Below are 27,937 nucleotides of genomic sequence, written 5' to 3'. Positions count from 1 at the left end.
TTTTTTTGTCATTGAGTCTTAAATTGTTTGTTTTCTTTAATTATGTAACACATAATCATTTGGATGCACACCATTTCACCCACTTTTCAAGAATCAGTTTATGCTATTTACATGTATATGTTGTTTGTGTATCAGCTTCGTTCACGTTGAGAAATTAATAACAAAACACATATCCCTTTGACAAGAAGCGTGGAGATTGATTCCGTCTACCCTGACTTCCTCGGGAGTGGGTCGTTTGTCGTCTCTCTCGTGTGAACCCGACAGAGAACTCCAGTAACTACAACCATATTTATCATCAACGGAATCAGTCTGTGCATACTTAGCGTAAAAGTAATTCTGATAACGGGTCTAACAAGGGGAAATGGGCGGTAATTAAACACAAACACGCCACTAATTTTACCTTCTGAAGCACCAAAAAACTATTATCGGATTTAAAACTGAGACCCGGGCGTCGAGGGCCCGATTTCTCCTCAGAAGGCGCTGGGAAGAGGGTCGGTTTCACACGATTTCATCTGGAAGTCGGGCAGAGGAAATCGGCTGGAAATTGGAAACACAATCGGCTTTTATTTCTTGTTTTTTGTCTTGAATGATGGTAACACCATCCTAACAGGTAGACAACGTTGTTAGCTAAATCAATACGTGATTGGGGATGTTGGTGTTTAACGACAAGAAGAATTGTTCAAAGTGATTTTTATACCTCGTCAGATAGTGTTTATGTTAATGCGATTCCACCAATCATTGCTAGGCCTGTCACATTGTGTCATGTTATAATCGGATGCCAGTGTTTATCCTCGCAGTATTTTGTCATTATCGGCATCGGAACTGGACAGCAAATCTCTGCCCTAGAACCAGTTGTTATTGAAAGACTGAATAGAGAATGATGAAGGACCGCATTTATGTAAAACGACAGGGATTCTTCCGATTCTGAGAGATATCCATGGTGGGAAAAAATAAAAAGCTTATTTCTGGAGAGGGGTGAGTACCATTCAATGTAAAAAAAAGAAAAGAAAAAAAACCATCTCAACTTTTTTTTAATTTTGAGTTTGGTGTTTAAACGAAATATGTTCATTTCTGTAAATACACTTGTGTGTACATTTCTTCCGCGGTCTATCAAGAAATGAATAAAGGGCGGAACGCAACAATATTTGTTTTTTCAAACCTGTAATTTCCGATTTCGATTTTATTAAAATTTTAAATTTAAACATCTATGGGAGTTCAAGGTGTACAACAATTGCAATCATATTGGCCTCGTTTACCTTGAAAATGAGAAAGTTAATTTGTTCTGAAAATAATCTGGTGTCATTATATCAGACAGTTTAATTCGGTGTTTACCTGTGGTCGAAACCGGCCCATTTACAACACAACATCGTGCTGCATATATTCGATGGGTGTAGGGCTCCATGCATTAAGGTACTCGACTGTACAGGGGTCTTGATTATACTGATTTTGTGTACAGGAGACATGATTTACGATGCTATCGTATGTTATTCATAATATATAATCCTGTGCAGTTTATATTGAGTCGGCACTTCAAAAGGACATTTCATTCTTTGTGTACCTTGTTCATCACTGCTAGTTTTTTGGGGAGATTAGTCAATCTTATCCCGTTCCAAAACCGGACTAGAAGTGTGTGCTCAGATGGGGAAAACCTTGGTCAAAGTTGCCTATTTGAGGGATGCCAGGGTTTAAATCGCCTCCCGCTATCAAGTGAGAACGGAATTTCTATTGTCCGCTTTTGATCTCCAAATGGAGAAAAGAAAAGATTGATACATGGAGATAGTTTATTGAATTTCTGAATTAAGGTAATTTTTAAAATAACAAATACCACTCTTTATAAAGTGTTTGCATGTCGTGTTCCGAGAGCTTTCAAAAGTATGTAATCCGTCAATTTTGAAAGATTTAATTCAAGAACAAACAGCGTAGATTTTTATGGGCAGTTTAATGTTTACTTATATCTGATGGCTAGGGGTTGTGGAAAGAAGAGAAAGGACCCGGTTGTCATAAAGGTTGACAGAAATCCAAGCAGGTGCTCGTGGAAATACACATTTTATATACATAATAAGTCGATAAAATGACCGACAAGGAGAAGGCTTAAAACATTTACAAAACGATAGAAATCTCTCTTGGAGACCCATCATCAGGCAGTAATTGGAAAACATATATAAAGTTGGATGTTTTGATTTATAATGATGAATCCATTGTACGGGGGATGCACTCGCTCGAAATGACTCTCATTCTAAAAAGGGTAAAGTACATTTGTAGCTATAGTCATAGGTAAGATTTTTATTTGCCTGTTACGTGAACAGTTCATAACTATATAATGATACTTTAAGCCAAATCGATATTAGATTTTACATCGAGAATCGTATAAAATAAAACAATCTGCTTTTGACTTTACAACTAGGCGACGAAGTCAGGTTTTTACAACCCTATCAGCATCTAAAAAAAATAATATATGAATTCACATTTGAGACCCGTTTAAAGTCTCAATGTCTTAATATTTTGCAACTTTCCAAACGTTGAAATATTTTTCAGAACAATCCTTTTTTATATAAGGTGATGGATAAATTTTAGCTTAAGAGTCTCCTAAAAATTTATTACCAACGACGGACGAAGATTTATCACATTACATGAAATTACAATAATGTTAACACACACATAAGGTAATATAGAATGATAAACTTAGCTACAGTTCGTGTTAATTTAATTCTCCACAAAAAGGCCTAAACTATTATACATGTGTATTTTTTTTCAAAATGGAAGATAAAGTTGCTGAACCTAAAACCAAACTAAATGTTCAGCTTAAGAAAATAGGGGTGGCTTTTCAGAAAAGAACCATGCGATTTCTCTAAAACTTAATCATGCTCGTTGGATGGCATAAAACAGAAAATTTACTTTGGACAGCCTAAAATGAATTATTGAAATATGACTCTGTAAAGTAGGAGACCTTATTAAATATAGATTGATCAAACGGAAATACGGGGTCCATTGATTTTGAAACCTAGCATCAATGATCGTGTCCACAGAATAAATAAAAAGTTCCACACGTTAAAGAAATTTTAAATGAACCGAAGAAAATAAGTGTATTAAATCTGAAATACACACTTTCCAAGGGGCAATCTTTACAATGGAATATTTGCCCAAGAAATAAAAATTGCAATTAAGATACGAACATGTATCAATTGTTAAATAGGTTAGGGAAAATAGTGTTCTCTTTTTAAAGCGACACACTTGTGTTCACAGAGTTTGTCAATGTTCTGTAAATGTTAGTTCAATAAATATTTATACATCACGTTTTAATTTTCTAGCAATCCAACGAAATCTGAACTTTAAAAAAAGCACATATATATACTCAAATAATCTACATTAATTATTTACAAATGTTGAAACAAAAAAAATGTATAAGCAAATCTATAGATGAGATATGCATGTACTTATAGAGATATACATGTATTTTGTCTTTCATTACAGGTAAATTCAAGCATAATATTCGGAAATTCGTATATCGTTGACAGTTACAAAGCCAAGATGCTTGCCAACCAAGGCCCACGTGAAAAGACAGAAATTATTGCCATGGATTTCCTTAAACAGAGACCAAAATCAGCGACCATGAGACTCAGAAACATCGACAGTTCCCTGAGTGATCACAGACTGCGGCTCCCGTCTGTCCAATCAGCGGTCAGCCAATTCGTACAGCTCAGCAAAGGTAACCGTAGCGCTGGATCAAGGACGCTCGCTGTCACCCTCCCTGACCCCGAGTCTCAATGTGAACAAATTGTAGGGGAGGATGGGGCGGCGCGGATGCGTTATACACACGGCACCCCGTGTGACGCCGACTTGATGAGCAAAGAACGCTTCAAGACGATGACGTTGTTGTACCACGAGCTAGCAATGGATTCGGTCGACGTCGTGTTCGATGCAAACAACCCGGAATCTCGTCGAAGCTGCTCGCCGAGAAAGATGATTGCTGGAAGTCCGACATTGCAAGGTATGCAGGCTCAGATTGAGTCACTGGCAGAGAGCTTCGCGAGCCGCTGCAATATTCCAAAGAGCAGATCGTTACCAGAAGCTTCCTTTTTTCACAGTCTCCAGTCGATGACGTCATCTGAGGACCGAAAGGCGTCATATGTACAAAACAAACCAAATGATAACCATGATAAAAGTGAAGATGATACAATTGTTTATGAAAAGCTACCTCCAGTTGTGACACCGTCTATAGACGGAAATGAAACTCCTGTATTCAAAGATATTGACGCAACCGACTTTAAAGAGACCGGAAGTGAACGACGCCACACATGTCGAAAGAAATCAGTAAAAATCAAACATGGAAAGAAAAGCAAGAAAAAAGAAGCCGATGATCACCATGACTTTGTCGTCACTGATGGCGTCATCAATCCGGATATACACAGAGACGCTTACATCCGGGCTTTGCAAGACGCCAGATCAAAATATTTCCGAAAAGCGCAACCAAATTCCTTTGTCACCGAACCGTACAAATTTTCTTATTTTGATGTTACCAACAAAAATGAAAAGGGTAAGCTTCCGAAAGAGAGAGATTTTCGAAACTATGTTGGAATGCGAAGAATTTTTGGTGATATTCGATTGGATGATTATTATTCTCTCAGATATACGGGAAAATATATTTCCAAAAAACCGGAAGTGAGGACTTTACTAAAAGACAATGTATAATACTACTTTTGTAATTTTCATTTCTTGGTGCTAATTTTATTGATTTTTATATAGAAATAAGCCCATGTCTTGTCCGTTACTACAAATAATAATTTTATTTAAGAAAAATTTTAGCAAAAATTGAGACAATTAAGGCTTTTAAACTATTCAGTAAAGTATTTAAAGCTTTTGAATCTTACATATTTCATGTTTTGAACACAATTTTCAGCGCTCACAATGTACTTAATTGACTTTATACTTGTTGTTTCGTAATAACTTTACATTTACACATTGCTAATTGCCAAGCAAAACGCACAATTCATTTTATGAGAATTTCATGGACTGAGCACCTTTGTTTATCAAAACAGATCCAAGTAAACAATAAATTTGTGTTTACCCGAATTACGAAGTGTTGCGTGCATGACTGCGAACGATACAGGTACACAGCATAGATAATTAATGGTACAGAAAAGTCAATGTTTTACGGGCCGGGATATTCTCAGTATTATTTCTGAGCGCCATGATTTCTCCTTCCAATTCCACATGAATTAATAATAAGACAGCCCCACTTCCATACAGTTCAGTGGGTATAAATCAAGGTAAAGTGCGCTCCGTCGGATTGATTGATCCCGGTTTTCTGGGTACGGGAACACGAGAGATAAATCAGTCATGTACGTAAAGTTCATCAACGTCATGACCGACCCCCCCCCCCCCCCCCCCCGATTCTCGCTTAAATCGAAGCAAACTCGCAGTTGATGCCTGATGCTAATTTTTAACTTTAAAGGGGGATGGGAAAAGGTACACTAAACAAAAACGTCCACATTTCTTTCCTTATTAGTTTCTTACTGCCTCTCTGTGTTTGTTTTGTGTTTGTTTGGTTTTTTTTGTTTGGGGGGGGGGGGTGGATAATTTACAACTTTCAATAAGGCAAATTTTAAATATTTCGACGATGCTCATCGTCGCAGTGAAAATAAATATCTTTGCAGGGGATCAACATTTAGAGTATATTGGAGAACTCGAGATGACTCCGCCGACAGAGATCGTGTACAGTAGATCAAAGCCTACTTAATGGATTGTTTTGTTCTCTGCTAAATAGGGTATATATCATTTATCATCATCTTTTCAGTGATGGGATACTTCAATCATTTTTTTCTATTGTAAGGCCCTCCCAACGATACTTCAAATCTGATAAAACCTGCTATTGAGCCATTTTATCTAAAGTATAACCATGATGTATTAGTACCGTATTTCAAAACAAAGCCCTTGAGAGAGAATGACAGCAAGTGAAAGCAGGAAAACAGGAAAATTGATACCAAACAATTTACTTAATAAATTGGCAACACTCTTCATCTAAAATATTCACCTTTTTCTAAATCGCATAATAACAAAACCTTCTGTTGGATTGTGTATGTATGTGTGTGTGTGTGTGGGGGGGGGGGGGGGGGTGAACTTGCATTGGTCCCTTATCCCCACCCACGGCAATAACTCATATGCAAACATCAAGATACTAGTACATGTACATATGGGACTGCAAAATGAAGGTTCAGTAAAACCTGTCTAGCAACCCTTGTTACAAATTCAAATCAATAGATCAAATCATTCAAACAATGTTAAAAGGGGACAGGTATTGGTTGTTTACTAAAATATTTGATACTAGTAAGTAAATCTATCAAAATCATAGTATTCAACATTTTATTCTGTAAATGTCAAGAAAATAACAGCTTGAAGCTAGAGACGAATGGCAATAATGACAATGATGACCAATATGACATGTAAACCATCGTTGACAAAACAATAACAGGTGCATTTACAATGTATGTATGTATCATGTATGTTTCCCAAACATATAGCGACACAGCTATACCCCCTTTATAAAAAGTACATAGTTTAATCAAATGTAAAACAGAAAACAGCTAAGTATCACATAAAAAAAATTTTAAAAAAACTATTTTATGTAAAGTAAATATTTTAAATGAATACCTGTAGGGGTTTCAAACAATGAAAGGAACGTTAAGAATTTTGCATTTTCGAAGTTAAGATTTCAACCATTTCAACAACAATTCACCATCACAATTTGACAAACATCTTATTTGCATAAAATAATATGGAAGACTTTTTGCACACAAAATGAAATCTAGCATTTGGACACATACAGTAAAATATGCCTAGCTAAATAAACATTTTATACACGTTTAAATGATAAATATTGGTGCTGTGCTTTGCACACAAACTCTGAAAATAACAAATCTGACTACACACATGAAGAAGTATATAATCTCTGTATAAACTAATATAATATAGAGCAATAGTATAAAACAAGACGATCAAAGTTATACATGTACTTTGTACCATAGATGCATTCTGCTCGATCAGTTTATGTCAATTTACACTGTACATGTATATTGTAAAGCATAAAATAAATTACACATACATGCATCATCAGATGACAAAATGTAATATTCATCAAAAATGACAGTCTGCAATCCTAATTATCACAGAGTTGTTATCAAAAAATGATATGTAAGCATTTGGAAAAGAGATAAAAAATATAACTTTTAAATCATCCATACACACTATCCAAAATTTTTACATCAACTATGCATTTTTTATTTCTATATACCGGTAGTCTCTGCCTACATTTACTATGATACTGAGAGAATGGAATTTCAACATCTCTAGGTTATCCTTACTGATGAAATTCACCATTATGCTAATAGTATTCTTGAAGCGGTGTAGGTGAATTGAATTGTACATAGGCATTGGAATGATGGATACTTCCTTCGACAGCTCAGCTGCTCTAATAAGGTGTGGGGGAATTATAGAACACAACCTCCTTCCCTGCTTTCTTCTGCTCAAAGATTCTAATCTATAGGAACAAATAAATGAATTTCTCTTACTTCAAACACTTCACAAATTAAAACACATTCCATTGTTAGATAATGTATCAATCCGACTGGGTCTTGAAATTGGACTCTTTGATCAGCTCACCAAAATAACTCTTTTGTAGTCAATTGGGAGAGTAGATTTGAGGATCTTATTATGGATTAGGTCATCAGATTCAATAATACATGACCATTGGGATCATTTCGCTAAAACATTGTTGATGATAAGTGTGATTACATATTATCATCCCTTTGCTTTTCTGTCTCAGGAAAGATGAAAAATAGAATTGTCACATTTAAAACCATTAATTGTGACTTACCTAGAACCATTGAATGGTAAAAAAATTCAAAGCCTTTCAAGATTAAATTACATATACATGTATTATTTTCACAGTTTAAGACCATTTGAATCTGAAATCCAAACTATTAAATACTAATTGTAAAAAGCTGTCAGTTTAAGAACATTTTCCTTACCGTGTTGGCTTTCTTATTCTGTAGGATACTCCCAGGCACATACAGCCTCTGTTGTGGTCCATGTTTCCAATAGCGACCCAAATTAAAACTATTGATGAACACAATGCCTTTGGTCCAGCCCTGTTATAACATACATGTATGAAATGAAATAATAACAGAAAGTTATGATTGAAAAATATCCTGCTGTAGTACAAACAAAAATTTGCTCACTGCTGCTGAGGAGACAAAAGCAACATTTTTTGAGAGTTCACATTTACTGCATATGGAATCGGATAGGGACTCATATTTTCATAATCCACACTTAATTCTCACTGTTATGCTCATGTTATTATGAAAACTGTGTAAAAGGATATGCATACAAGTTTTAAAGTTTATTTTTAAAGGCACTGCAGTATACTCTGCAATTTTGTTTTGATTTGGCAAGAGTTATTTCCCTTTTGTTACAATGCTGATGATCAATATGCTTCGGTTCCTTCATTAACCATTTTGAATAATGAATATACACTTGAATGTGTTTTTGCTTTGTTTCATAAAATTTGTGACAGTGTGTATAATAGGTGTATAATAGGTTCATTACTGCCAAGCTCCTACTAGCACTAGCTAGTGGGTTAAGCCTTCAGCTCAGTGGGTAGAGCGGTGGTTTTTAAACTGAAGGGTCCGGGTTTTGAACCTACTTGTGATCGCTCCCCTTATTCTCATACACATTGTAATTTATATTTCTGCTCAACTTCAAACAGAAAACTTTATCAGTCTGACCTTCAATCTAGAGTGCAAGGGGAAAATATGTCATATTGAAACAACTATCAATTGCAGTACAGTACAGTATATAGTTTTTAATAAAATGTTGTTATTTAGACAAATTTAACACAAGTATTGTTCAAAGGCTCAAGCTATTCTTCCAGTGACGTCCACTATTTTCTTTAACTTACATTTTTGTAATATTAAAAAGTCTGATAAATATATAAGCCAATAATGGAGGGTAGGGTTTGCGTGTTATACATGGGAACGAAACATTTTTTCAGAACTTGTTTCTGGTAACCATGGGAGTATGACTGCCGATATCGCGCATCATGGGAGATGTATGGGTATACACCAAATTTGTTTTGTTAAAAATGCCCCATTCTAAATTTATTTTCTATGTATTAGAATATAGTACCGGTAATCCTGTCTTTCCAAATCAAAATTGACAACTCATCTTCTGACAGAAGTAACATTCTCAATAGTGAACCCGATAAAAATTGCAAGAGTAACAAAAAGGACAAATGAACAAATTTTGAGGTGGGTAACCAGGCAATGGATTCATTTCCAGATAAATCTTAAAGACTACCCTCAGCTTCATAAGAGGTGATGATAGGCCTTACCTCCATAGACAGGTAGGTATCTTTTGGAGTACCTTCGATATCAAACTCTGCAGAATATAGTGCAGGAGATGGGTCAAAGTTCGGAAGCTGTTTGTAATGAGAGTGGATCCACACACTACAATGCAAAAGTTAAAGACTCTTTGTAACCATTCATTGTAACCATTCATATCTGACATTTTACTGATTTTAGGTCACATTTTTATCATGAAATATAGTAAGTGCTGTCAAATGATATTACAAATAAAACTGTGCAAAAGTGTTGACTGTTATACATGTATGTGTTATAGGTTTTCAAAAGCAGATTTACATGTACAACATTAAAGAGGACAGTGTCTGCATGGAAATGAAGATGTATTATCTATAGACTCAATTGTTCAAGTTTTCCTATAGTTAAAGCTGTAACTTATCAGGTTTAAAATACAATATATATGAGTATATCCTTGCTAACAAACTGACTAGGCCCCTAATGTAAACAGAAGGTACATGTATATACCTGTAAGCCACACTAGTAGCTAAATTATCTTTAGCCATCACACACAAACACCAACCAATGCAACTCAATACATGTACTTACCTGTTCAGAAACTGTGATCTGAAATCCAAGGGATATATTACCCAATCTTTAAGCTCTTCCTTTGAGCCATCTGTAAAAACTTCTCCCATAATTCCTAGAATGAAGAATATTTTTAACAATTAAATCACTAGCAAATTAGGGAACAGGTTTTAATCCATATCAAGTTTATAACACAAACGGTGTGTTTATTACATACTTAAAGCCTGATCATATCACATGTATTGAGTATGCTTAAACTGGATAGCCTAAAAACCATGCTCTTATAAAACCTGTCTATGCATCTAGATAATCAAGACCAATTTCTGTACCTGAAGCTACCTCAATCATGAACTATTAATTAGTATTATTATTAATATGAACATGTGACCTGTTCCAAAAATTATAACCTCCTCCAGCATCCAAAAACTATGGCTCAGATATAGCATCCAGTCCTGTGGAGTGCACCAGTATCACAAGATCCAACTTCTATCCAACTTTGGAGAAAATTGAACTGATAATGACTTAGAGCTGTCTATCATAGGGCACCTGCTCCAAAGACATTAACCAGCTCCATAAACCTTAACCTCATTCATCTTCTGAAACTTTTGCATTTACCGGTAAGCCTGTCAAGTGCTAAGTATCATAAGACGCACCATTCATGCAAGTTTAGGGAAGATAGGATCATTAGTATTTAAGATAAAGTCATCAAAGGGCACCTGCTCAAAAAACTTTAACCAGCTCTAAAAATCTAAACTCATTCAGCATTGGAAATCTATGGCTCAGTTTCGGCATTCAAGCCTGTCTAGTGCATCAGTATCATAAGACACAACACCCATGCAAGTTTGGTGAAGTTAGGACCAGTAGTAACTAAGATATTGTCACCAAAGGGCACCCTCCTCTAAAAACTTTAGCCTGCTCCAAAAATCTTAAACTCCTCCTGCATCTGATGTTCATGACCCAGATTAAGCATCCCAATCTTTAAGTCCATAAGCTGGTTCAGATGCACAATCAATGCATGTTTGGTGGAGATAGGACATGTAATAACTAAGATACAGGACCTGCAACAAAAACTTTAACCAGATTCTTTCACCAACACCGGAGTATAGCATAAGCTCCCTCCAACTTTGTCTCAATGAGCTTAAAGTAAATTACCTTTAAATTGTTCATTCAAAGGTCTCACATTAACCCTTCCAAGGTTTTCAACCAATAAATCAAGCTTATTCTCTTTCTGAAATGAAAAAATGAAATAGTTTACTTGATTAAGTGAATACTTTAAATTAAAAATTACAAATCATAATAAGCTCTACAGAAAAGTACCAGGAGAGAGTATATATAACAGAAGACAATTATAAATGAATATTCATAAATTTACAATGTTTACCAAAACACTGTACCTCGTCTATATTGATATCAGTCATAAGATCCAAGTGTATTTGATACAAATTCTCGGTCCAGTCAAAAGCTGCAATTTCCTTCCCATTCCAAAACACCTGAAAGTGAAATTGACTAAAGCATAATTCCATGTAACATATTAATCAACATGATTAATAATGATCAATAATCAACTTTTTGTTATTGTTTCTTCGTATCAATAAAAACTTCTCCCTACTTAACTTTTCTTTTTTACAGAAGCTTCCAAATTAAGCCAAACAATGTCACAATTATCATTTTTCAAAACATACTAAATATTACAAAAACCAATTTACTTTTTAAAATATTGCCGTAAATTCATTCAATGATTCTCAAACTGTTGACAATTTACAAGTACATGTAACTGACCTGCATGCGATCTTGCATTATGCCCTTAATGTTGATGGTTTTAGTTTTAGGCAGGATTTTCCTGTATAAGATGTATCCATAGTTTTGACCACTACCATGGTAAAGTGTTAAATGTTCCATAGTTAATATCATCTTAGATTCTATTTTTTCCTGCAAATTGCAAAATGAAACAATAAATTTTATTTTGTCATGTGAAAGCACAGTACTGTATAAAACTTAACAAACACATTATTAAAACTATACCTAGCTGTCCCATGTTTTTATTTACATCACTTCTTGTTTTATGTTAATTCTATATTCATTAATACCTTTGTAACCATTGTCCTCAGACCTATCTGTAAGTTTTGTCAAAGTTATGCCTTTTGGTGAAATGGGCTCTTGCTTTGAATGTACTTACGCTTTCACTCAGCAAATCTTCAAATGACAAATATGTATTGATAGGAAAGGTTCCATAAGCTGCCTTTTCTTTATTCTCTGGAATTTCTTTCAGAGTTGCCCCATGAAAGTGCCGAACATTCTCTTGGTACTTCATCAATAGTTCCCGAATGACTTGGTACTTCTCAGTTGTGTCCCCTGCCTCTGATAGTGGAGCCATGTAATCTGTAATATGAATCATGGTTTTGATGGATAGAAAGAAAAACAGGCAAACACAGTTTATCCAGCAATAATTCGGTATATTTTTCATAAATATTAAATTCACATTTTTGTTTTTATGATCAATGACATGCAACTTGCACGGTGTATAAATATATCAGCCAATAAATTGAAAGTTACTCAGTGTTTTTTTTTACCACCAATCAGATTATACCTACCATAGCTGGTAACCACTGGTTTATAGCCATGTTTGTTGTAGATTTTTGCTCCATTCATAAAACCAAAGTTTGTGCCCCCTCGGAACATGTAGAAGTTAATGGAAGCTCCAGAATCTAGTAACTTTGTCAGTATTTCCTTTAGTTCTGACCATAAATAGTGAACAATTTTAGCATTTAATACAAAAATCAGGTGATGTGATACTGCAATACATGTATATTTGAATGAGGCCCTTCCGTTCGTAATGTGTTAAGTTTGTTTAAAATTAGCTCAGTGGTTATGGTGGAGAGGTCAAAAATGTTTTAAAAAAATAAAAACATAATACAAAACATTTTAATTTAAATTAAAAACATCAAAACAAATAAAAAGACAGACAATGGATGACAGGTGTTCAGAAATGTTCACTTGCATAAACCTTCAGTTCTGGTGATCATGCTATAGAACACAGTATAACAGAGAAGTGTACATACTTGGTGTCTCCATGTCAGAGCTGTGTTCCCCGCCCCACTCATCGAACCAGCCTGTCCAGTACTCCATCACAAACAGCGGGAACTCACCAAGACCCTCAATAAAGTCCACCAACTCCTGCCCTCCCTCATCTAGGTGCTTGAAGTTCACTGTGGGTAAAGCCTCTACAAAGAACAAATTATCTTTTCTGAACAACACCATTGTCATCTATGGTACAAATTCTAAATGAACCTAGTATTTGGTTTATTTGGATCAATTTAGGCATTTGCTTTTTGAGTTATTTTTAATAACATATACTTTAAAACTTTATCTTTCAATACATCTATATTTTTCCATGATAAGAATGTATATGATGTAATTTTAAAAAAAATTAGGTAGCAATTAAGACATAAATTACAACTTGGAAGAAGTTTTTGCTCTCTGAATCAGATGATACAGATACCGATATAACAAGAAGCATTTTAAAAATACAGAGAACAGAGAGGTTACCATAAGCTATAGGGTATAGACCATTCTTCCAACTTTTTATCTGCGGGTCAGAAGTAAAAAACATCTCAACCACTCCATGCTTCTTCATCATCTGCAAATACATTCACATTACAAATGATCTCCTTTTCATGTGATACATAGCTACAAGTACACTCTACTTACATTTATCTGAATAAAAATCAATACTTAGACCACATCAATATAATTTCTTGTTTGTTGGACATTCAGTGAAAAAAGGTATGAGTGTGCAAGCGATTAAATTTAAATAAACGGTTATATTTCTTCTAGTTGTTTCTGATTTATAAACTAAAACTATTTAAAAAGTTTTTATGACTTTTTATGACTTTTTTACTAATTAAAATGCATCAATGAGGACTATATTCATCTAAACTGTTAATTCACTTGATATCAAGAGTACACACCTTCTTTAACTTTCTCAAATGTTCCACATCTACAGTGTATGAACCAAATTCATTCTCAATTTGGAATGCTATAATTGGACCTCCTTTGGCATACTACAAAAGGAAACAAGAGATGTTTGTGAAACACTTATGCCCCCTCATTTGGAAACATCAATGTAGAAAATGAAGAGAAACTGCAAATAAAATTTTTTCTAAGTCAATGGAGCATAACTCTGTCAAAAATTGCTTGATCGTTCATAAAATCGAACTTGACCTAGATGTTATTATTTAAAGAAGAGGGATATTACATTTTTTCCTTATTGACCTTTGGGTTGACAATAAAAGGAACATAATTCGATTCATTTTTTTGCAAATTGTGACTGCAATGGTTTAATTATTCTTACATTCAAAGAGGTTTACCTGTAAGTGTTGGATGTGTGGTATTAGATGAGCAAAGTAGGTATCCACAGCACTGAGGTAGCCTTCATAATTTGACCTCACCTTCATTTCTGTGTCTCGTAGCAACCAACTGATTAATTAAAAGTTGAAAATTGAATTTGAATCAAATACCATACATGGTTTATGGATAATTAATAGCATATTCAGGTGCATCAATGTACTGTTTACAGTTATCAATGTTTTAATAGAAACATTCAATTTTAATCTGAGAATTTTTTTTTACCTGGGAAGTCCACCAAATTCCCATTCTGCACAAATATATGGACCAGGACGTAATATCACAAATAAGCCATGAGATTTGGCTGTCTCAATGAATTCCCTGAAAATAGATTTATCACAATTCTTTTTCATTAAACTGAAATTTTAAAGAGATACAATTTTCATACTTAAAAAATGCGCTACTGTTCTACATTAAATTATTCTGAAATTTTGATGTTTTGAATGATAACAACTTCTGAAAACATTTGCTGAGTTTATATCAGATGAAAATGCTGTGTATGCCTGTCAAACAATAATTTGTAACATTTATTACTATTATCAAATCAAAGATGTTGTAGATGAAAATGAAGTATCTACTCTGCTTGGTACAAAACAAGCTCAATTTTCACTTTTAATACAAAGAAATCGGTATAATTTTTTTTTACATTTGTTTTACATGTAGTACCCAAAAGCCAAAACGATTTTAAATCAAAATACATGTTGTACTGCACTAGCCTCTTCTAGAGCAATGCCATTTATTGTACCGTATATAATCTCATGACATGCAATCTTTTCAGTGACTGATATTTCCTGCAAGTACCTCACCTCACATTGAGAAGTCCTTTATTTCCAACAAAGTTAAAACTGCCTTTAATTTCTTCATGAAAGTTCCAGGCAACATACCTAAACATAGAGGTTTTGATTTACAAAATAGCAAACTAATTTGTAGTCAATTTCAAGGGATCATAAAAAAAAAATTTGTTATAACCATAATTTGTTATAGGTATTTTGTAATAAATCTTTTAGCAAATTCATTATAAAATAATCACATGACAGTACATGTACTTCAAACTATAGAAGGTTATGAAATCAATAGCACCACCATTTCCAAAAAATGTCATTATAACCTTTCACTTCATTTTTTTTTTGGTATAATAATTGAATATGAGTGTTTTATATACACATCTTAAAATTTTGTATATCTTTACTAAAATTTGTAATGGAAAATATTCATTATATGAATGACGGAATACGATATAATTTTGCCACTGGGGATGACCCCCGGTCCTAAAATTACTTCATAAATATGATATAAATTTGTTATAGCCATGTTCGTTACATACAACAATTTCTATAGGTTTTTATCAGAATTTTGACGCGACATGATCAAATATTTGTTATAGTCATAGATTTGCTATATCCGTGTTATATTGAAGTTTGCTTTACATGAATACATAAACCTTTTAAATATCATAAAAGTTTGAATTAAAAACTCATTATTTTGGTGATCAACAAGAAATTAATCAATAAATTGTTTATGACAGTTAAAAATAAACTGTATTTCCCTTGAATTGAATTTCCCTTACGTTTCGACAGTATTTAAGCCAGAAGCCTTCATTTTCAAAAATGTCTCATTCCAGTACTGGGGCAGAACTCTGAAGTAATGGAATGCACCACTGAAGATTCGAAATGGTTTCCCATCTAGATAAAACTGTCTGTTCTTAAACCTAAGACTTCCCTCACTCTGATAAAGCTTTCCATTTCCATCCTTTATTTTCTTGTATATTTTTTCTACAAACAAATCACAAATATGGCAAAATCATACATACATTAGATGAAATCTTAAAATTCCAATAGTTCACTCCAGTGATTGGGAAGGCCAAAAATGTCAATGGGACTATGGCCCCGCAGTTATTAATTTTAATGGGCCATTTTCATAATGAAAGGGCCATCTATTTATTCATTGGGGCCATTTTGTAAAACTGATGCAATTTTTTGCTTAATGATAAATTAACTCAGTGTCTGTACTTCTGTGTTTTTTTGGGGTATTAGTCAAACCCTTTGACCCAATTATTACCGTTATGTAGAGAATTTTTCAAACTTTGAAGGTAACTGTTGTAGGGAAACATTTTTTTTTTATTATTTAGACATTAATTTTGCGAGTTATTAACTAATTACAAGTAACAACTAATTGTAGTATCGACACTTAAATAAACATCGGTTGTAATTTTCAATGCACAGTGTGGTTGCATCACCCGTATTTATAACCCCAATAATAGTAACGATAAGCATGGAAGGAAAGTCGTGAGTTTTGATAATCACAACAGGGATTAATTGAGGCTGTAAAAACTTTTCAATTAGATAATCATCATTTTACTGCATTTGGGGTTAGTTTACATAATTGAGAACTCAGAATACTGGGCGACTTCAACTTCTCTTTCGGAGGAAATTCTGGAATGATCTACCACGCATAAATGAGTGGAAACGTTTTTATTGGTTGTTCATTTATATTTTACCAAACACGACCAATGAAATTTGATGTTTTAAAACGAATGTATTAAAAGACGATTAGGTAAGTCGTACAGAGTAAATTTCCAGCGGACATCGCTACAACTTTTATAACCGATGAGAAATTTGAATGCGCACTTCGGCGCTTAGAGTAATTGATTTAATGCGCCATTTTTCTCTTAAATGCGACTATGGCGCGTGGCGCAGGTCCTTCCCAATCACTGTCACTCATAAAATATTATTTGAAATAAAAAAGTTAATTGTTCACATCTTACGTATTTCATTTTGGGGCATTGGAACAAATTTTTGATGACGAAATGATGGAACTCCTGCAAACCAGATGATGACGGCAATGAATAAAATTATGACTAGTCGCACAACATGTTTCACTTTTATCTGAATCGGCTTCATTTCTTCATAAAGGGTTCTTTTATTTCTGCTTTAATCCTGTCTACAATGAGAAGAAAACTCATATTTTACTCTTAAGTTTTAGACACCAAGGAATTCAAGGAACAAAACTAAATAACATATTCTTTTTATGTAGAAACCATACATCAAACATGTCAAAGGTTTATTAACTTAAAAAGACATAGAAGTCTAAGCATTTGTAAAGTTGAAATGACCAAGCTTTTACGGTTCAACTAAGAGCTCTAAACACACGGATGTATCCCGAGGCCAAGGGGATTTCTATCTTATGTTCACTCATCCATCAACGTTCTATTCAATTTCAAAATAATTGAAGATTTCCAGATCCAAAAGGCAAATCTATTGCAGAAAAGGTTGCCTACCTTGTAAAGTATTCTATGCACTGATGCACTAATATTGCAATTAATTTTAAAAAAGCACACCCGTTACTTAAAGGCTGCTTTTTCTGATTTACCGTCTTACACTTCACGCATCATTGTGACGGGAAAATAAATACACACGCTAAATACTAAAAACCCAAGAAAGGATAATCATATCCGAAATACTTTTAGATTTAAAAATCAGAAAAAATCTGCATCCGCTTTGTTAAACTTATTGAATTCTATAAACTGGATATACCCCTATCACCTTTCTCTCTGTATTTATTTTTCATTTAGTTTTTTTTTAATGCATGTATTTCATTTGTATTTTAGGCATACAGTAGGGGCGTGATACATTTTTATATGCCCAGGCACGTAGCATCGTTTTTTAAAGTGCATGGGGGGGGGGGGGGGGGGGGCCAGACTCATCCACAATCCAAAAAGAAAAAAAAAGAAAAAAAAAGGGAAATGTTATGTTTCCCAAAATCTTCAAAATCCTGATCCGTGGGGGGGGGGGGGGGGGGGTGGGGGGGGGGGGGGTGGTGGCTTACTATATAACTTCAATTTCACTACTCATTTCCTTATTTTCATATCAATTTTTTACATGCTCCCAAAAAAGTGGGGGGGGGGGGCAACTCAATGATAATTCCATTTTTTATATGTAAATTTTAAAAAATTTGTTGCTGCGAGAAAAAGTGGGGGGGGGGGGGGCAGGCCCCCCTGGCCCCCCCCCCCCCCCCCCCCCCCCTGATGCTACGTGCCTGATGCCTACATGAATCATGTAACACGTTATATGTAGAAATAAAACTGAAATCGTATATTTTCAACGGTGCTGCGATGTATGGAAAGATCAAACGATGAAACATATTCTATTGCAGTACCTCAACATTCAAGTTTAATGAAAAACAAATGTAGACATTATTCAATTAAAACGTTCACGTGTTTGATAAATCTTGAACCATGTGTTTTACAAAGCCTATACTACGGTCAGCTTCTCATATAAACAAAAATCCTGTTTTTGATAAAACGTCTGAGATACATCAATCATGAGATGCACTTCGTTCGTAGAAACTCTTTTCTTCACTCTCACAGTGCATTGGACAAATCCAGCGCAAGTACTCTCTCTCTCTCTCTCTCTCTCCTCTCTCTCTCTCTCTCTCTCTCTCTCTCTCTCTCTCTCTCTCTCTCCTATTCTCTCTCTCTTTCTCTCTCTCTCTCTCTCTCAAAATTGTTTTAATCTAGCTTAAATTCTTACGTGTAGATCATTAGGTGCCAGTGGGGCGTCCAACTTTTGTCCTGACAACGCCGGATGTCAACATGACTGTTTTTTGATAGACAACAGACCCCAGTGTATTTGCTATCGGGGTTACAGCTTACAGACAGACGGACAATCGTGTAAACCAACTATGGCAACCAAAAATGGTAAATGTTGTTCTTGTGTTGTGTTGTATCTATAATTTAAATCTTTTCTGTTTTACCGAAAACAATTTAAATGAATGACCCTTCTTTTTAAAAATTATCTTCATATGGAAACGTTTTATTTTGATATCTATTTCTATTTCTTAATAGTTTTTTTTTTGTTAATTCAGTATTAACATCGACAACGGACATTATTAAAAGTTAAGTTAATTTTATCATAAAAAATAAATTTAATCAAAAATATTCTTTGGTAAGCATTTTTTTAATAACGAAATAACACTTTCTTATTTTTTCGAATTCATTCATAGATGGTCGTCGACGATCTACTTCGATTACCAATCAAATTGATACAAGAGCCCCGCATGTCCAAGCCTTTCGGGTAAGCCAAGGGTGCCGCGAAAATATGTGTACAATTCATTCAGATAAAAGAGAGCCATCGAATTCCGAAAAGTCATGTCCCCCAAACTTTAAAATAGTTGAAAACAATGGATTCAGGACATGTGTTTGGCAGGGAAATCGTAGCGTTTATCAGATATTAACAAAAAATAATCCATCTACAAAGACAATTGAAAAATTAGCTAATAAAGACATGGGAAAATACACTGAAAACATTAGAGTTGGGCGTTCAAAACTAACTGATCGAGATAACAAGATTAAAAGGGTTCAGCATTTGGCAATTCTTCAAAAGTACAACGAAGATAGGCGAAAACATTGGTGTCAAGAAGATGAAGTCTTGGTTTTAACAATAGAGGGCGCAATTTGCAGGAAAGAATGCAAAAATGGCCAAATAGTCAGTGAGAGTGGCAAACAGTGTTTGAACCCTCCATCAAAGGTCACAGGCAAAGTGTGTCCTGTAGGTCATAAACCAACGCAGACGACAATTGGCATTGTGTGCGAAAAAATTCCAGAGAGCAGCAGACTTGCAAGCTCATCAAGATGCACCGCCAATGAACGACTTATTCACTTGCAAACTGGTTCCATATGCGTTCGAGGTAAATCGAGAAGACCAATTTGTAAAGATGGAGAGGACCTTATTCAACAAGGTAAAGAATTCTATTGTGTTTTGTCAAGGTCTAAAGGGAACTCAAAGTGTTCATCTCAAGAGGAGGAGATACAGACGGACCGGGGGTCAGAGTGTCGACCAATATCGTGTCCAGAGGGGTTGGCTCCGTTCAGAACACCAGCAGGAATAGTTTGTCGCTTCGTTACACACAACATAAAAGCTCCTCGGTTGAACACAGAGAAGACAACGTGTTCACAGGGTCAAATCCTAGTCCAAACAGAGAAAGGAGAAGAATGCTGGTTTTCTTCAGATTCATCGACACTTGAAACCAAATGTCCTGCTGGTCAAGTACTTGTTGGAGGAACAACATGTAAAGATCCTAGGTTATTATCTCCCGATGAAACACCGTGTCCTATTGGTCAAGAGCTAGTGATGACGTCAGATGGCGTCCAATGCCAGTACCGACGCCCACGACATGGGGATCTATTTGTCCAAAGGACCAGATGCCCAAAGGAAAAAGTTTTGGCAGTGGAATTAAACAGATTTGTCTGCCAGACAGTAAACCGCGACCTTTCTGGAATTATATGTGATTCAGATGAAGTGGTGGTACAAGGACCAACAGATATCATAGAATGTGTTTCGGAGGATCAAACCAATCTGGTCTGTGAGCATGGAAAGCTGCTCACTCGTACATCGCTAGGTTACACATGTGACCAGGGTACCACAGATTTTACCACTAACCCACAAATTGAATGTGACCAAGGGCAGGTGTTTATCGTGGACGAAGATGGGGCTAGGTGCGTGACAGTCGAGGAGGAATCCTATCTCTGTGGACCAGGCCACCAGGCAATCCAAACTACGGCGGGGGAGGTTGTATGTAGAAAAGCGTCCACTCTACCGGCAGGTTTGTTTCTCTCTCTCTCTCTCTCTCTCTCTCTCTCACACACACACACACACACACACACACACACACACACACACACACACACACACACACACACACAAATTCATTCTCTCTTTCTCCCCTCATTTAGCAAATTCATTATCAGAAAGTAAAATATAAATATATGCACGTTAAAAGTAGGATAATGTATAACAGTACCTTCATTATGACTTTTCTATTTCAGAACCCAGCAGTATTAAGTCCTCGTGTAACGGTGAGAGTCTAACTTATTGTCGGTGAATAGCAAAAACAGTTGGGTTCATACTTCACTGAATATTTGACTGGAAAGTGCCGGTTATTGTAATAAAACTTGATCATGCAATATTTCATCACATTGTGACTAAGTCATCTTCGCTCCCCATTTATGGGAAGCAGAGTGGACCGAAAACCCTTGGCTAGCGAAGTTGTTCCTAGGTGTATAAATTACGCCTTAATTCATACTAGTATACCGGTAATATTTATGCACATTGTTGCATTGTAATTAAAAGGCATGCATGTGGTCACGATTATGGGCAAAATGTACTTTTCCGTTTTAAATGTTTATTTTCTGAAATATATGAGGTTTTCCTGGCTTTTAACACGATCTTGATATTTTACTTGCCAAGAAAAGTTAATTATCAAAATCGTTAAAAGAGCAAGGAAAACCGTCAGATATTTCGGATTTATGTTTTAAATTGCAATGTTTTAGTAAGGCATTTCAAATGTTCAACAAAAAATTTTGTGTCAGTTATTGTCTAACTTATTGAGTTAAAAGCGAGATACAGAGCTCACAATTTTTTGTTATATATGTAAACAAAGCTCATGCAAGTCATGCGTTTGTTACATTTTGAAGGTGATTGAAAACTTTAGTTTAGACAAAAATTATAATTTGACAAACGCTAGAAACTTTATATATGTTCAAAAAAGGAATTTGCAGAAAGAAAAATCCGCTTTAAAAAGAACTTTTAACGGTATATTGAACCAATGTTACCATGCCACTGGCCTTGTTTACATAACAAAGAATTGTGAGCTCTGTATCTGATGTAACTCTACGACTGTCTCTTAAATTACATGTATGGTTGATCATTAGAAATGTATTACCAAAGCATTGTGAACAATAAAAACAGAAAAATAAAATTTGACCAAAATCGAGACCATGCCCATTGAACATAAGTTTAAACATTTTCAGAAGATTGCTCAGAATCTAATTGTGACACGAATCCAATCCCTGCACAAGGAAAGGGGTGTGCAGATATAGACAGTCTCAGTCACGTGGAATGCCTCCCTGAATGCGCCAATGGCGGCTCCTGTGAGAACGGTCGGTGTGTCTGTCCTCCTGGACTCTCCGGTCCAGCCTGCCATGACGGTCTGTACAAAGCAAATCAGACGAGGGAGGAATTTAATTAAGACAAGTCTGATTATACAATGCTTTTAGAGTGGTTTCAATACATACAACTGTTTTGTAGATGTGGATGAGTGCGCTCTGTTCCCGACAAACCACTGCCAGTTTAACTGTCGGAACACCTTTGGCAGTTACCATTGTGTCTGTTGGGAGGGTTTCATACTGGGTCCCGATAAAAGAACCTGCATCGGTTAGTGTACTGTTTTTCCACAAATTTATTTAAAAATTAAATTTACTGTCTTTCCACACATTTATTTAAAAATTAAAGTAGTCATACATGTAACAACAAATTTAATTTTTAAATAAATGTGTGGATAGACAGTACTTAAAATCTTACTCCGTGGTTCAGTTTTATATTAAATGTATAAAAATCAAAGTGTATTTATTTATTTATTTATTTTTTACAGAAGAGCATGCGCACTGTTTCCCTGGGTGTATGAATGGAGGGGTGTGCAGGGGAGGTAAATGTCGATGTCCGCGTGGTTTTTCTGGAGGTCTTTGTCAAGAAGGTATGCAAATCTATATACAATTATATCATTCTTCTTCGTCTTCATTTGTTCTAGAGCTGATAAGAAATTATTGATACATTTACCCTTATAGATAAACGGCCCATGACCATTCACCTGAAAGTGAACCTATCATAGTATCAGCAAATGCATATTTAAAATTGGAATTACCTAGATATGCAACAGTTTCAGCTTCGTATTTTAGGCCAGTTATACAGTTATATTAATTTATAGATCCAGACTTTAATTACTAGTATAAAAGTACATTTATAAATGTACAAAATCGTTCATACCGGTATTTGGCAACTGATCTTGTAATGTTTGAAGAAATAATCGAAAAAAATATTTGAATTAATTTTAATGAAAAGTTGATGTACGAGTAATAGTGTTTAAAAATAAAAAGAACCCATGAACCTTAAATGAAAACTCAATAGTTGTACAAATTACTGAAATTTTTAAAACTTGTTAAGAGTATCCACTATTCAATCACTGGTAATATATAAGGATGATCGAATAATTATAAATGTTTGATGATGTACATTTCCAAGGGTGTATTTTTTTGTAGTGTACTTCATCGTAGCTACAGTATGTCCAAGGCATTTATCTTTATTTAATGCGGTTCACAAATTTGTGTTTTAGATGTTAATGAATGTTTAAAGTACACGAGGCTCTGTGAACACCAATGCCGCAATACTTACGGCTCCTACCTCTGTACCTGTCCCCCCGGAAGTCGCCTGAGGGAGGATAAAAGAACCTGTCACAGTAAAGAGTTTAGATTGATTTACAGTAAAAGAAAAAAAACAGGATAAGTGATAAGACAGTTTAACAGTATACACGCTTATTTTTTTCTTTTTAATAGGTTCCACGTGCAAACCTAATTGCATCAATGGGGGTGTTTGCGACAACAACAGATGCAGGTGCCCGCCTGGATACTACGGGATAATTTGCCAACTTGGTACAGAACTATACAATCTCTTGTGTTTCATTAGAGAAATTTGATGTTCTTGTGCTTTAAATCATAATCACTTTTAACAAGATTTTTTACCATAGTCTATTCATGGATTAACTCCCGTTTCTTACATATTTTCATCGATACAACAACTCTGTATTTACGTATGTCATAAATGTTTATAAATTTTATTGCTAAAATTGCAATATTAGTCTAAATTTCATGTGCAATTATTATATACTATAAATTGGTACAAGTATTTAATCACAGAATCATTTTTCGTCTTTTCCTGCTCACTTATTCGCATCCAATTAGACGATTTTACATGTACGTATATATGTAGTGAATAATTGACCAAACATCAGTACGTGTATTACATTGTTTTATTACAGACTTAGACGAATGTTATTCCAACCCTTGTCGGAACAAGTGTGTGAACACTATAGGCAGTTACTACTGTACAGGATGAAGTGTTGTTCAAAGATGATATTCCGTTGCTTCATAACTGTTTACGACTACATCTTGTCGGATTGTACATAGATTTAATATTCTTTTGAGTAGTAATATTAATGTATAAAAAGATGAATAAACTTAATGGCACAAAATTTTACAATATTTTTCAACTTTTATCATGTTTATATATAATCCACTTCGATAAAAACATTAAAAATCTGAAAAACTTGTTATTCACAAGTTTTAGTCTATTCGTGATTGTTTTGTATGAAAACATGGTTTAATATGAATCATAACTATTTTCAACAAAAATGAAATAACGATGATATAACAATCGTAGTACCAAAGGCACCTGCACATCACTAACTGAGATCACTAAAATCAAGCTTATCCTCCTTCTCTTGTTGTCGTATAGTTCTCCTCTTGTCCAGGAAAAACCGAGAATAACGATAGTCAAAAATTCCAAACTCGTTTTGGAACGCTTCCTTGTCCGAGACGCATCCTAAAGGAATCATGCTTGTTGACGCTCGCATGGCGCATGCGCCGATAAATCCTATGACATGGGACGACCATAAATATACTTTGTAATACTCCGGGGGCACAAAGCTTAAGTGAATCAGGTATACTGCACGCCAAAACAGCATGGGAAGCATACCCAGTATGGCGATGAAGACTTCTTCTATCGTGGCCACAAGATACGGGTGTTTGTGCTCCACTTTTTTGTTCAGTTTCATCAACTCATACTGGCCTATGATAGGAATGGATACCAGGCCGTAGAATATCAATAACGAGACCAGACCTTTGTCCATCAGATCTATAGGGTCGCTCTCGTCCACCGGCATACCTAGCTCCAGAAGTATCCAATATCCTTTGAGGGCGAATCCGGCAAAAGTGGTGACCACGAAGACTGTGAATAGGGTGTCTAGCAGGAACTTCCAGCTAAGTCCAGGCTGAAAGCAAAATCACAGGACAACTGTTCTACATGTTTTATTTACAAGAAATGCATGTGCGGATCCGTTAAAATTTTGCAGAATGGGGGGGGGATCTTTTTGTCTGCCCGGGGGGAAGCCTTTTTTTTTGGTATTTTTAATTTTCAATACAGATTTAATAAGTTTGGATTTTCCAGAGGGGGGGGGGGTTGTTCCGGAATCCCTACCCACTCTAGATCCGCGCAATGGTTAACACTCAACCAGTAAAGGGCAGTGGTTAACACTCAACCAGTAAAGGGCGAAAGCAAAGTTCAATGTCCGGCAAAAAAACTCTCTTGAGGAACCCTTCCATTCCCCCTGAAAACTTTGAACTCTGTGTTATTATCGGTGTCACACACAGGGGCTCGTCACGAAGTTTTTTCAACCTTTTATATATACCACCTCTATACTATAAAATACACAAGGGAGGAATCAAAACTCGGAAAAATCGCTACCTCCCGATTTCGGTCGCCTCGTATTAATTCTTCTCGGACGTTAAACCCTGCACTCTAGGTATCATTAGATCGGGAAAGGACCATAGTTTTTAGGAATACATGTAAAATTTAAACATCGGCAACAATTTTAGAAGTTTTCACGCATTTTCTTCCAGTTTACTCTCCGGTGACACTTTCTTCGATCAGATGTTGCGCTCTCATTGGTCAATTCAATGTTGCTCAAGATAACTCGTACGCGGACTTTTATTTTAGAGGGATTTTCAAACGATATTCAAACTTGCTTTGATGCAAGAAATACATAGTCACGTCCTACCGAATGTCCGATGTATGGTTAAAATATTTCTACATAAATATGAAAATTAATACATATACTCACCACGTAATAAGAACTTCTTCACTCACCATTTGAATATCCCTCTAAAATACGAGTCAACGTACGATTTATCTTGATCAACAAAATTAACCAATGAGAGCGCATGAATAAATTTGGTGCGCAACATCTGATCGAAGAAAGTGTCACCGGAGAGTAAACTGGAAGAAAATGCGTGAAAACTTCTGAAATTGTTGCCGATGTTTAAATTTTACATGTATTCCTAAAAACTATGGTCCTTTCCCGATCTAATGATACCTAGAGTGCAGGGTTTAACGTCCGAGAAGAATTAATACGAGGCGACCGAAATCGGGAGGTAGCGATTTTTTCGAGTTTTGATTCCTCCCTTGTGTATTTTATAGTATAGAGGTGGTATATATAAAAGGTTGAAAAAACTTCGTGACGAGCCCCTGTGTGTCACATGAAATAAACGTGTACATTTATAGCTCTTGACTCCCATCCACAAACAGTATAATTAGACATCTCATCATTTGAGTCAAAATTTACAATTTTGCACATGCATATACATCTTTGGTCGCAATTGAAAATCATCGGGGTTTTTTTTTTTTATATAAAGAACCTTTAAACAAGCTTATCAATTACAATAGCATGTCAATGCAATTCCAAATTTAAATACCTCACAGGAGAATTTGGTTGGAATCGTGAAGGAATCCACCACGTCGGGGTCTAGTGCCATTGTGAGAGGAGGGGTCAGGATACCAATGTGGTTCCTAAGCAGGGCCAGGAGAATGGTGGCGCCTATCAATCCCACCACAGCGCTGGTCAGCGTCATCCCTGTGTACAGCACGGCCACATAAGCTAATCCACGCCACTGCATGACGCCGATTAACGCCATTACGTACTTGTAAACATGCAAGGCTATCAAAAAACCCCATGTCCTCTTATTATCTTTTGGAATGAACCATGACCGCAAAATGTGCTGGCTGAGGATGCAGATAAGAACACAAACGTTACCAACGGCATAGCATATCCAGGCGGACAGACGGATGTCGTCAGGGTAGAGGTAGAAGTCGTAGATCAGCCATGTGCCCATCCAGTAACTCGCCACAAAATTCGGCAAAATGACCACCCCGATCAATGTGTCTCCCACGGCAAGGAATGGCCAAAGGCGCCACCACTGGCGCTCGCTGATTTCTTTCCACATTCCCCAGATCAGTTCAAACCATGGCGGTCAGTTCTCCGATAGACCATTTCGCACTCTCTTTGTTATGGTTTGGTCAGCTCTAAGAAGTAGGTCAAGTCAACACGTTATGTCACTGTAATCTGTAAAGCGAGTGTTTATTCGACCGATAGCACTGGGTCACTTTTTGTGAATGGACAACAGATAAGATAATTAAAACATTAATTTTGCATGTACATTTTCAAAGACTGATAATTCGTGGATTTTAGCAGTTCTGTAAAGTTATCGTAAATGTTTTAAAGTACGCAAATGCATATTATAGCCAGGTACAATGTAAGAGTTTGACCCATTTAACACTGTAGACTTCGTATTTACCGTGAATCAGTCATCAAGGCAGTACGTGTGCATTGTGACAGTACCAGTACATTTATTGCGTGCCGCGCATCATGTCCGTAATCTACTTCTCACATTGTACCTAATATATCATATATACTAGTAATTTTACTTGATATAAAGTTGTTTGGCTTCACACGTTTTTTAAAGGTTTTGAATTGTTTCACAGTTTGATTCTAATTATTTATACATTTTTGGTATGATTATTTTGTAAAATTATTGCAAAATTTGTGTGTGATCTATATATTAATATTTGGACTTTAGTGTCGATTTTTTTTTTAAATCCGCCATGATAAATTGTTTCTGTAAAAATCTCTACATGAAAATAGCAGGAATAAAT

At 35.5% G+C, this 27,937-nt stretch overlaps 4 protein-coding genes across 11 annotated transcripts; 2 read left to right on the top strand and 2 right to left on the bottom strand.

Moving 5' to 3' along the window:
- The first annotated feature begins 23 nt into the window (after positions 1 to 23).
- Positions 24 to 5,089, top strand: LOC105343916 (uncharacterized). 5 transcript variants are annotated; one of them, XM_011451431.4, is made up of 2 exons: positions 24 to 975; positions 3,472 to 5,086. In XM_011451431.4, exon 2 carries the CDS (start codon positions 3,529 to 3,531, stop codon positions 4,687 to 4,689), a length of 1,161 nt encoding a protein of 386 aa, XP_011449733.3. In that variant the 5' UTR covers positions 24 to 975; positions 3,472 to 3,528; the 3' UTR covers positions 4,690 to 5,086. The 5 variants fall into 5 exon arrangements, with proteins under 5 accessions (XP_011449733.3, XP_011449734.3, XP_011449735.3 ...); XM_011451432.4 differs by lacking the exon at positions 24 to 975 and adding an exon at positions 1,058 to 1,707 and having other exon boundaries at positions 3,472 to 5,087; XM_011451433.4 differs by lacking the exon at positions 24 to 975 and adding an exon at positions 1,058 to 1,802 and having other exon boundaries at positions 3,472 to 5,087.
- Positions 5,090 to 6,343: 1,254 nt separating this feature from the next.
- Positions 6,344 to 21,159, bottom strand: LOC105343913 (beta-galactosidase-1-like protein 2). Of its 4 annotated transcripts, none has more exons than XM_020073570.3 (18): positions 21,141 to 21,159; positions 17,107 to 17,282; positions 15,910 to 16,114; positions 15,149 to 15,226; positions 14,568 to 14,663; positions 14,306 to 14,414; positions 13,907 to 13,999; positions 13,485 to 13,575; positions 12,998 to 13,159; positions 12,530 to 12,673; positions 12,115 to 12,317; positions 11,718 to 11,867; positions 11,333 to 11,428; positions 11,091 to 11,166; positions 9,960 to 10,053; positions 9,386 to 9,500; positions 8,025 to 8,144; positions 6,344 to 7,534 (listed from the first exon to the last, which is right to left on the bottom strand). In XM_020073570.3, the coding sequence occupies exons 2-18, from the start codon at positions 17,240 to 17,242 to the stop codon at positions 7,466 to 7,468; spliced, it is 2,037 nt and encodes a 678-aa protein (XP_019929129.3). In that variant the 5' UTR covers positions 17,243 to 17,282; positions 21,141 to 21,159; the 3' UTR covers positions 6,344 to 7,465. The 4 variants fall into 4 exon arrangements, with proteins under 4 accessions (XP_019929129.3, XP_019929128.3, XP_011449726.3 ...); XM_020073569.3 differs by lacking the exon at positions 21,141 to 21,159 and adding an exon at positions 17,712 to 17,782; XM_011451424.4 differs by lacking the exon at positions 21,141 to 21,159 and adding an exon at positions 17,620 to 17,766.
- Positions 18,587 to 24,510, top strand: LOC105343914 (neurogenic locus notch homolog protein 1). Its single transcript, XM_011451427.4, has 10 exons — positions 18,587 to 18,727; positions 18,878 to 19,038; positions 19,344 to 20,942; positions 21,166 to 21,195; positions 22,150 to 22,326; positions 22,427 to 22,552; positions 22,770 to 22,871; positions 23,508 to 23,630; positions 23,728 to 23,823; positions 24,210 to 24,510. Exons 1-10 carry the CDS (start codon positions 18,663 to 18,665, stop codon positions 24,284 to 24,286), a joined length of 2,556 nt encoding a protein of 851 aa, XP_011449729.3. The 5' UTR covers positions 18,587 to 18,662; the 3' UTR covers positions 24,287 to 24,510.
- LOC105343915 (uncharacterized) lies at positions 24,186 to 27,677 on the bottom strand. Its single transcript, XM_011451428.4, has 2 exons — positions 26,701 to 27,677; positions 24,186 to 25,220 (listed from the first exon to the last, which is right to left on the bottom strand). The coding sequence occupies exons 1-2, from the start codon at positions 27,226 to 27,228 to the stop codon at positions 24,633 to 24,635; spliced, it is 1,116 nt and encodes a 371-aa protein (XP_011449730.3). The 5' UTR covers positions 27,229 to 27,677; the 3' UTR covers positions 24,186 to 24,632.
- Positions 27,678 to 27,937: the final 260 nt, after the last annotated feature.

This window comes from Magallana gigas, chromosome 2 (genome assembly GCF_963853765.1).
Source record: "Magallana gigas chromosome 2, xbMagGiga1.1, whole genome shotgun sequence".
Lineage (NCBI taxonomy): Eukaryota > Metazoa > Mollusca > Bivalvia > Ostreida > Ostreidae > Magallana > Magallana gigas.
Note: the sequence above shows the minus strand (reverse complement) of the source record. Positions and strands in the feature narration are given on the sequence as shown.